Below are 11,651 nucleotides of genomic sequence, written 5' to 3' on the forward strand. Positions count from 1 at the left end.
TTTTAACAAAGTAAAATAGGCAACTAAAATGAATAAAAGCCACTTCGATTTAGCTCGTTGTGTGCTGATACAGCCTCCTAGAGATAGAAGGCCTCCACAGTCTGCTTGTGACGTCAGTAGTCAGTAAGTAGTCCATTTTCCCTCAGAACAATCAGGGGAAAAAAATTTCCTGCTCGTGCAAGTATCATCGTTAGGAGGAAAAGAAATCATCGGGCTTAGAATTGGCGAATTCTATGTCCCACATCCAATCACAATGCGGCAATCAGGTATATTCTACGCCAAAATAAGAAGAAACGAAACAGGATGCTGTGTTTCAAAATGTGACAAACTTGCTAGGTAGTCTGAATGACGTTCATGGCGAACAGTGCGGAGGCCTTCTATCTCTACGGGTTGGTGGCTGATATCGCCTGCTAAGAGAAAGTGTTTGAGCAGTGATGCCACGCGGTAGCTCCAGGACCACACCCACTGAGCCAAGGCTGCAACCCCGACTTCAGGGGGGCTGAAACAGCTCTTGCTAAATAGCCCTGACTTGTATGCGCTAATCATATCCAGTTTTGTTTTTGCTAGTGCCATCTAATGTCGGTCTTATGCAATATTTTCGTTATTTGAAATTATGGCTGTTTTTGAATTTTTTTGCACCCGTTTTTGGACAAGATACCTTAAATCTTTATTTTTGTCTAAAATCACTTCCATTTAATTAAGTAATAGTTATTTAAATTACTATTTTTCATATACATTATTCCACTAAATATTATATATAGGGTGGTAAAAACATTAACTTCATTTCTCCGATCTTATCAGAGGCGAAGGTCGGATTTTTGAGGTGTAGTCACGAAAAATCACCAATGAATTTCTCCCCCCACACACATGCACACGTATATTTGTTCCGTTAACGCATTTTGTAGAAACTTGAAGCTTTAAAATCATGTGTTGTCTAACTGAAAAGGAAACTGACATCTACTGATTATTTTCCAGGGATATTGCCAACTATCTAGATACCGTAGGATATAAGCCATACGCTCATTACGCACCGTACTGCATAGGAATGGCGACGGGTTATTTATTGTTCAACAGACAGAAAATGGATATGCATAAGGTACGTTGGTTTCCAGCATTGAAATTTTGTCTTTTTCCTGCACATTACCAACATTAAAAGTCGACGCTCGGCATACGGACGTCTCATCGACCGAGGGAAAACGAACGTTTTTTTTTTTTTTTTTTTGAGAAGTCATTATATCGAAAGTTTAAAAATAATATATACAGTCGAACCTCGTTAATGCGTCACTCTTGGGAGAGCAAAAATATGACTTAGTAAGCGGCGGAGTGACTCGTTAAACGGAGTAAGCCATAGCTGTGCTAATTCCTGCCCGAGGATAATTGGGACTTCCAAAAAGTGACCCGGTAAGCGGAGTGACGTGTTATCCTTGTGACGCACTAACGAGGTTTGACTGTATATGTATATTTTAAGGAGTGGCAATAAAATTGATTGCATTAGGTTAGAAAATATTAATAATTAATTGCATGCACTTACAAACCGTATTCTCCAATATCGAAGGTCAAGGTAGAACACACTTAAAAACTCAACTCATTTTGGTCATTTCTTTACAAAATTAGAGGGGATGGGATCAAGCTGAGTACGGACTTTGTATCCGACTTTATATTAGGACACCATTCTACTTTAGTCAATACTTTGCAATGAGTACTTTATAGTTGTGATGTTCACCAACTTCCAGATAAATTAACGAGTTAATCATAAACGTAAAATTTCCGGTCTGTCTTTAGTGGTGGGTGATGAAGTCATCATGGAGGAATCATTTATTTCCTGCCCACCTAATGAATTATGTTGGTATAAACGCAATCGGCCGTTCGGATTGAATGTTCTTTGTGGGTCGTTGTATCGGATGAAATGGAAAACGTTTGGGAGTTATCGTACGGGTCGGTGTAACGGAACGGTTGCAATAACACATGGTCTTTATAACGAGCGTCAACTGTATTAGAATAGACGCGTGGAAATCCATTCCTGGAGGAGAACAGCGACATGTGTCTTCGAGGTTTGGCCATCGATCTTTTTTATATGTCGTTGAAATCGTGTTTGTTTTTATCTACACTTGTTATATTTTTATGATTGAAAGAATATGCGTATTCTAAAAAAATTTCAGGTATTTCATATCCTGGCATGGAGCTTGGCAGCCACCGGTGGTTTGGCGGTGATTTACGGCACGTGGCCTTGGAACAGCGGCGACCTACCGGAACGTCAACAGGCCATCGCTTATGCTTCAACGTGCAGGACGGTCTGGGCGCTGTCCGTGGCTTGGGTCATCGTGGCGTGCTCTTCTAACAAAGGAGGTGAGACTAACGCATTTCTATCAAGTACCCGTATGTTTTCTACGAATAAATTGCGTACAACGCATGTTGTACAGCAGTGTATGTCTTGAAGGATTATATAAAAATGTACATTATGTCGCAAATTTGATTAATTTCTGTCGGAACTTGTTATATGAAACATGATTCTAGTTATATATTTTTCCATCATCTCCGTGTGTAGGCGTCGTCCATGTCATACTTTCTTGGAAAGGATTCGTTCCGCTGAGTCGACTTACGTACATCGCTTACTTGATCCATCCATTGCTCATGTACGTCTACGCAAGCTTCGTTAGGACGCCATTCTACTTCAGTCAATACGTTGTAGTGAGTATTTTATAGTTGTGATGTTCAGAAAGTTCCAGATAAATTAACGAGTCTATCACAGACGTCAAATTTCCGAGTTGTTTTGTTAGCTTCAGTGTTGAGAGATAAAATTATCAAATTAATTATTTATTGTTTGCCCATCAAAGAAATTTTGGTGGTATAAATACAGTCGGGCCCCGCTAAATCGGGTAGCAGATACCCCTATTCAACGGATAAAATTCTTTGGATTCCTCTCATATTGAGGAAATGATAATTTCTACTTCATGGGTTTTCAACTTTCTCCTGCTTAATGCGAATATTGAATCTTAAATGCCGTTCAGATGAAAAAAAATTATTAATACGAAAGTGCACTACTAAAGTACAATCTATCTTCTATATATCTATCTATATATATAAAATTGATTTTCTGTGTGTCTGTGTGTGTGTGTGTGTATGTTCTCTATACAAATCTACAATTTTAGATCGATCATCACCAAATTTTGCATATATACCAAATGGGACCCGACTTGAACGATAGGCTACTTTAAAATTTCGTCAGACCAGGGCAAATGCCCCAAATGGGCAAAACACTGTCCGGCAACAATGGTTTTTGGGCCTCAACAATCACTTTCCGAACGTTTACTTTGGTTACCGTGGTTCCCTAGCGATGAGTTTCAGACGTGTTTATGTCTTTACAATGGTTTGTCACTTCTTTAATGCTGTCAGTTATGTATAATATTTTATGCCTTTATAATGGTTTGCCACATTTTCAATACTCTCAGTAATGAGGCTTTTTGAATAGACGTCATAATCATCACCATCATCTCTTTGAGGGTCAGGAAAAGGGTGATCCTCACAGAAATCACTATTAAAATTGCCGATTTAACTGCATAAATACGGAAATTTAGTGGTGGTGGTGGGGGGGTTTCCTGCCACATCAATAATTTTAAAAATTAAATTTAATTCTCGATTTTTGAAATATTGAATTCACTTGGAGATACGAAGCCCAGAAAATTAAAAATATGAATAACTTGCCGGATCTACTTTTGAGTTTGATATCCATGTAATAACATTGATTTCAACTTTTTATTTATATCTTCTCAATCATGAAAATTAATGTCTCCGTATTGTCTTTTGATATTTATTTGCATAAATTCATATAGTTTAGGATGTTTTTAAAATTAGTTTTGGGCCCCGTAAAGTGCATCGAAAAAATTCCACAGCTTTAATTTAGCATTTTTGGAAGCTCAAACAGGCAGAAATAGATAACTTGAAGTTCAGGGGGAGGGAATCGAAATACCTAACACCCATCAAAAAAAAAGGGGGAGGGGACTATTCATTTCTATGTTTCTTTAAATTTAGATTTGTTTATTTCATGAGTCGCGCAGGACGTCGCCATATTGGTTATCTTTAGACACGGTTTGCATGTCCCTCAAGGAAAGAGGGAGATATCGCATGATCCAAAAAGCCTCATTGAAGAAAACCCGGGCAGCGCCGGGTATTATAGCTAGTATATATATATATATATAAAATTGATTTTCTGTGTGTCTGTGTGTGTGTGTGCGTGTGTGTATGTTCTCTATACAAATCTACAATTTTAGATCGATCGTCACCAAATTTTGCATATATACCAAATGGGACCCGACTTGAACGATAGGCTACTTTAAAATTTCGTCAGCCCAGGGCAAATGCCCCAAATGGGCGAAAAACTATCGGGCAACAATGGTTTTTGGGCCTCAACAATCACTTTCCGAACGTTTACTTTGGTCACCGTGGTTCCCTAGCAATGCGTTTCAGACGTGTATATGCCTTTACAACGGTTTGTTACTTCTTTAATCCTGTTAGTATATGCCTTTATACCGGTTTGCCACATTTTCAATATACTCTCAGTAATGAGGCTTTTTAAATAGACGTCATAATCATCATCAGCATCGCTTTGAGAGTCAGGAAAAGGGTGATCCTCATAGAAATCAGTGTTAAAATTGCCGATTTTACTGTAGAGATGCGGAAATTAGTGGGATTTTCCGCCCCATCAATAATTTTAAAAATTGTATTGAATTCTCGATTTTTGAAATATTCAGTTCGCTTAGAAGCCCAGGAGATTAAATATGAAGTAATTAGCCAAACCTATACTTTTGAGTTGGATATTCGAGCAATATCATTGATTTCATTTATATCTTCTCAAGTATGAAAATTAATGTCTCCATATTGTCTCTTTTGATATTTATTTGCATAAATTCATGTGGGTTAGGATATTTTAAAATTAGTTACGAGCCCGTGAAAAGTGCATCGAAAAAATTCGATAGCTTTAACTAAGGATTTTTGGAAGCTGGAACAGACAGATGGGTAACTTGAAGTTCGGGGGGGGGGGGGGGTGATCGAAATACCTAGCGTCCCTTAAAAAAAGGAAAATATGTATTCATTTCTACGTTTCTGTGTAAATCTATATTTGTTTATTTCATGAATCGCGCAGGTCGCCATATTGGTTAACTTGGACACGGTTTGTATGTCCCTCAAGAAAAATAGAGGGAGATATCACGTGATCCAAAAAAGCCTCATTGAAGAAAACCCGGGCAACGCCGGGTATTATAGCTAGTGATACAATAAAGTTTCAAAATTTGCAGTCAGTATATCCCCCTCCCCCCGTCCTCCAAGTCAGCCCGAGTGGTGCAGTGTAAGATGCTCGTCTTCCACTATGAATGCTAAAGTCAAGGTCCACGCGGGTTCGAATCCAGGCATAGAACGTCTGAAGCAAGTTCTTTACCTACCGAGCCTAGGGCAACCACCGATGGATGGAGGCTTCATTTCCCACCCAGCTCCACTGATGGATCGCCGTATGGCGATATATGACCGGAGTTGGTGTGCGGTGAAGTAGCTATTACCTGCGGCTTTGATAGCGTAGATTTGGTAATCTGAAAATCTAATTAGAAATTTGTTTCCCTGTCTCTCCTGAGGCCCACAAAAAATTTCTATGTTTCCAAATGCAATATTCTCTGAGACATTCGATTTCAAAAATGAGAGAAAAAAACGGGGAAACAGCGTAAACTAACGGACAACACCTCATTTCTGCTGTTCCGTTCCAACTTTTCTCCCATTTTCGAATTCAAATATCCTTGCGAATATTGGACTTAGAAACACGGAAATTGTTTATTGTCCTCAGAATAGACAGGGTAATAACTTTCTTATTAGAAGTTAGAGGACGGGGAACATTTCGAAAACTTAATTTTTTTTAAATGAATTTTTTTACAATGAAGAAGTGGAAACAGTTTGGCACCGCACGATCATGAGGCTTGTGCGCGGTCCGATTTGCTCTCCATTCCAAAATGTTCGAAATAGAAGTAGGTGACATCGGCAAATAGTGTTCAGACCTGAGATTAGATGTTTCAGGTTATAATTGGTTTCCAATGATTTCATGCCACGTGATACTCACCCCTATAAGTTATGCACCTGCTGTCATTTTATAGCTCAACTATGACTAGATCTCATCAGCTTTACACTGTATGGTCCAACATCACGAGGTAACGGGCTCGTATATCATAACGGGCAAGACCGGAGGCCATGCTTAGTTTTGTAATATGCTAATGTTGCTCAACGTTCGGTAATGATGAATTAGTAATAACTAGTTATTTGCTATAGCATTCAGGGAGCAATAAAAAAATAGAAAATGCTGAAATCATCTTACACATCTGTAGACCATTTTCAACTATTTATGGCTGATAATATCATCATAAAGGATTTTACCAAAAGCATTATAACGTCATTAACGATCAGTTTTGGAAAGCACACGTTTATGATATAGAGCAGTGGTTTACAGCCAAATTCCTCAGAGGAATGTGTATGAAGAGCATTCACGGTTAACTAGCAGTAGTGGTTCTCAGCAAGAAGCATAAGGCATATGCCCAACTTATTGAACTTAGATTTATTATATAAGGAGCTACTGGACAAAATAGAATGGAAATGGAGTCATGACCAGCAATTTAGGAGGCCACAGAGAAGTGGAAAAAAATAGATGAGACGAAATAAAGGTCTCTAATAGAAGCTCTAATGTGAGACAAAAATTGTGACTACTAACCGAATTCAGCGGAACCAAAAAACCCTCCAAAACCAGGACCATCTGTTGCCAGACAGTGAATATTACGAGGTTCATGTTGAAAAGGCCATGAATTGAACTAGGCCAAGAAGGAAGCCTAACAAACTTTAGCCCAGTTGGCCGGAGACCGATCTGACGATCAAAATTTTTGTTTTCTATGAACTTACTGAAGAAAAAAATCAATTCAACGCGTAGAATGAGTCTCACTCCTAGATAAGACTGGGGGACCTTGGGTAACACAGGGACCCAACGAGAAAAAAAAAGGTCAAAAAGGGAGTGGCAGCATGGTTGGAAAAAGGTTATGAAAAACCATAGATATAATATAACTACTTAATCTTATATGCCTATGTATGAAACACTGATATCCTCTTCAAAACTATCTGTAACTTTTTCTTATTTGAATTCCAGGTCTACCTTTACTTGGGACATCTCTGTGTGACATTCGGGTTGTCGTTCATTCTATCGCTGGTGTTCGAGGTCCCCTTCCAAAACCTTGAAAAAGTCATCTCTTCTTATTTGATCTCGAAAGGCAACAACAGCAGCAGGACCGATTCGCTGTCCTCGTCTACGAGGGGCCACAGGCACTGGCAACATCCCGAGCACCCAGAAATCAAAGATTCCGTCGTTCTCACGAGGCGGCACCAGGCCACATCTCATCGGTACATGTAATGCGTTTCGCGCATTTTGCATAAAACCAGTTGTATATCAAGTGCGTTAATCTAGGGCTGGAATCGATGCTTAGAGCAACTGAGGAGGGTGAATGTTCTATATGAAGTCCACCGTACACATGAACGGAAATCGTTTCCTGAAGAAACCGTGCAAAACAAGCCATACGTGAAATAATTGATTCGACATACATACGCATGTCATAAGACAAGTCATTACATTACGAAATGTAAACCTCTCATGGCATGTCTCCGCTGGGCCCAGAATCATCCATGGACTTGAAACGAATAATGCCCCTGAAAATCTCTGGAAGTTCTAGGATCCTGGACCTGTCACGTGGAACAGACTTTGAAACGACGAAAATTACGAATGAATATCAGGAGGACATACTTAAAATGCATTTTAATGAGTTCATTGCGTAAATTCTGTGATTACGAAACAAAAGATCACGTGGCCATTAAACGTGGACGTTATACGAACTGTTTCCTCTGTCAGCATTCCCGGATAACTTTTACTCTGTATTTATATGTAAGATATTATCACTTTAACCTGTGTATATTTCCATACGTTATTATTATGAAGCGTTATGTGTTTACATAAACACATTTTGGTATTAATAGGTCAATTTGGCTCATCAATTTGCGTTATTGAATTTTTTTGAATGATTTATGCATATGTGAAATAAGTTTTTGTAAATAATGATTGGAATAAAAATAGCGCCGAAGATCTGAGCTGCGGTCCTGTTTATTCAATCGATTCTACGTTTAATAATCGATTTAACGTTCTCGAGTGCGACAGACCAACCACAGCATAAATCGTACTATTATTAATTAACTGACATTAGAGGAGCAAGATAGACTCCGTTGGTTACAGTACTAACGGTGCTCCTGGCAACACTATCTGTAGCAGAAGGCCTCCGAGCGAAGCTCGTGACGTCACTGAACAAGGTCATCGCACCTATAGCCATTAGATATTGTATTATATTATACAGTTGTATTTACCTATGTATATAATATTTATCTATTTATATTAAGGGGAAAAAGGGTGCAGATGGCACAATCTGCCTGCTATATCAAATGGCTGTAGGTGAGATGACCTTCTTCAGTGACGTCACGAGCTTCGCACGGAGGCCTTCTGCTATCGATAGTGTTGTCTCGGGACTGCACTGTAGAGGTTTGTGTTGCCATCTGTATTTTAAAATTGCAATTCATCACTGAAACGAAGACCATTCTGCTTTGGAGAGAAGTATATATAAATTTGTGTGAAATCCACGACGCATTTCAAAAGTAAATTGAAGAAATAGAGTAATTTTTTTTACGTAAAAATAAAAGTATGGTTTATGCCGAGGTATTTATGTAGTTTTAGGTATTTTTTCACAAATAAAATAAATCATTTTTATAATGTAAGAGATACTAACCCCCGGCCCGGCAAACATAGTTCGCCATACGGGGTTCCCCGAAGGGAGCATTTATTTTCTCCACACAAAAAAAAAAAAAAAAAAAAAAAAAAAAAAATCAACTTTACATCTTGCCCCAGGGAGCAACCATTAACAACTCGCGAGCAGCAATTTAGTGTCCCTGGGGTTTATAATAATTGCTTCACTTAAGTATTATATTTTACATTGTAATTATCACACTGTAGATACACATTCACATATCACACATGAGTCCGACAATCATTTGATCTTTCAACATAAAAAAAGAGAAAAAGAAAGAAAGAAAAAAAAAAAAAAACCTATACACACACATCAGGTCAGCTGAAATACACGAAGCAAATCAGTCCGTCAATCAGCTAATTTTGCACGAGATCGAAGAACACTACTACAAGTTATATTTCAGTCGATTTTATGCATTGTAACCATGTATTAGATATTAACATATATTTTATGTGCACTGCTACACACATGCTATCACGAACAAAAGTTTACATATTTTCGTAAAAAATCAGTATATGACATAAATTTAAAAAAAATTGTAGTACGTATTATTAAAATTTACAGTATAACTCGGCAACAAAAAAGATCAAAGTGAGAACTTTACATTGAAAAAATGGTATACGCTAATCCAGTCTAAATCAGAAAATCCTTTTCGTATTCATCAAATGCACTTATGTACAATGTTGTATTAACACCTTACAATTATTCAACTTTTCAATAATATCTATATATTTAAAACAAATATATCATATATATTATGTATTCATTTAAACCTTGTCATAAAATAGGACATTATTGGTGATGTATATAATATTCCACGCTTTTTTGCATGATGGATTTTAAGAAATTAGCTATTTTCTTATTTTTCACCAATGTTAAGATTTTTATGTTGTGATCGCTAAAATTGCATTCTTTTCTGTCTTTGTCCCATGCTTCACATCTATATACTATATGTTGAGCGTCGCTAGCCTCCTTCTTGCAGAAGATACATAATGAGTCTCGTCTGTGGAACCTTGCCTGATAGACTCCCAGTGCCCCATGTTGAGTCAACAATTGGTTGATGTAGAAGTCTCCATAGATGTTGGTTGTTTTAACCTTCGGCATTATTGAGTGTGTAAATCTCCCTTTTGTAGTTGAGTTCCACAGCCTCTGCCATTCATCCTGTATATTTTTTTTTATGGCATTTTTAAGTTGTATTTTAGTGATTTTAGTTTTAATGTCAATTTGGTCCTTTTTTGTTGCCTCTTTAGCTTTATTATCCACATAGTCATTTCTTTTATTATTATTATGCGCTTTGATCCAATGAAATTTGATATTATTTATCGTTGCCAGATTTTGTATTGTACGATGAATTTCGTTATAATTGTTAGGGTTTGCTAGCGCTTGTAGTGCCGATTTCGAATCACTAAAAATGTGCACATTTTGAAGGTGATTTTCATGAGTATATTGCACCGCCTGTGATATCGCTGTAATTTCGGCTCTAAATACAGTGCTAATACCGAGGGGCAGACAACCATCGATCTTGGTCAAGTATGTACCGAATTCTGTCAGTGATGAAGAGCTAGTCCAAGTAATGTTTGACCAAAATCCGGAAATATGTTCCTCTGACAGTGACAGCAAAGAATCGAGGTTCAGATTTGTGTTGGGGAAAAAGTTCAATGACTCGAGACATGTTGTTGTCAATGTTCCTGCGGCAGTCCGAAAGCGATGCATACTACAAAAATGTCTTAGATTTGATTGGTCGATGTGCACTGTTGAGGACTTTGTTGTGATGAATAGATGCTTCAAGTGTTTGGGTTACAATCATAAATCTAGTGAATGTAGAGGTGTTCTTACATGTTTTAGCTGTGCTGGTCAACACAAAAGTGTTGATTGTGATAAGAAAAATAAAAATGTTTGTGCCAACTGCATTCGTTTTAACGCAAAAACCAAAAATCCATCCAAGTGTGTGGATGTAAATCATAAACCATATGACAGCTGCTGTCCGACTGACAATTTTATGAGAAATCTTACCCTTTCTCGAATCCATTATGAATAATAATTTGAATTCAGGATCTTGTCTGCGAGTTGTACAAATTAATTTGCATAAATGTAAGAGAGCTACGCAGCAACTTATTTTAAACATGGAATCTGATGACATTGATATAGCTCTTATTCAAGAGCCGCATTTTTTCGCAGGCAGTCTTCCGGGGTTTCTTCCCTCTTACACAGTTCATTTTCATCGGTCAGCGGATGTGGTGAAGGCAGCCATCGTCATCCGATCTAAGAAAATATTTTCTTTTCTGGATGTTCGTAACACTGACTTCAACATGGTTACTGTACATATTTCAGTTGAAGGCATAGATTTCTCTCTTCTTTCTTATTATTTTGAACCAGCTAAAAACATTGATTCGGATCTCGGTAAACTCTCTTCAACTCTCTCGAACATAAATGTTTCTCGACTTATTTGGGGGATGGATGCCAACAGTAAATCAGATCTGTGGCATAGCTCTAATACTGATTCTCGAGGACTCAAACTCACAAACTTCTTTTGCACATGGCATCTTGTTGTTGTAAATGAGGACTTTGGCCCAACTTTTGTTGGTAATCAAGGAAGCAGTTACATCGATGTCACTGTTGTCGGTCAAGAAATTCTTAGACAAATCATAAATTGGAACATTCCAGATATTGATTCAATGTCTGATCACAGAATGATTGCTTTTAAAATACTTCTCTCAAATAGAAGAAATCCGCTACCTCCTTTGATGACGAAACTCTTTGACACCAGGAGAGCAAAGTGGAGCCGTTTCAAAA

At 37.8% G+C, this 11,651-nt stretch overlaps 1 protein-coding gene across 1 annotated transcript in view; it reads left to right on the plus strand.

Moving 5' to 3' along the window:
- LOC149083604 (uncharacterized) overlaps nt 1-8,154 on the plus strand; it is a 112,194-nt gene extending 104,040 nt beyond the window's left edge. The window contains exons 13-16 of the mRNA XM_089234106.1: nt 976-1,096; nt 2,160-2,346; nt 2,546-2,688; nt 7,166-8,154. Of these exons, the coding sequence (XP_089090232.1) occupies nt 976-1,096; nt 2,160-2,346; nt 2,546-2,688; nt 7,166-7,426 (712 nt within the window). The 3' untranslated portion in view covers nt 7,427-8,154. The remainder of the gene's footprint in view (nt 1-975; nt 1,097-2,159; nt 2,347-2,545; nt 2,689-7,165) is intronic.
- The last annotated feature ends 3,497 nt before the right edge of the window (nt 8,155-11,651 follow it).

The sequence above is a fragment of the Pholcus phalangioides genome, unplaced genomic scaffold (assembly GCF_987345545.1).
Source record: "Pholcus phalangioides strain wild (caught in Gottingen) unplaced genomic scaffold, Ppha-v1.0 ptg000008l_1, whole genome shotgun sequence".
In the NCBI taxonomy this organism is placed as follows: Eukaryota; Metazoa; Arthropoda; class Arachnida; order Araneae; family Pholcidae; genus Pholcus; species Pholcus phalangioides.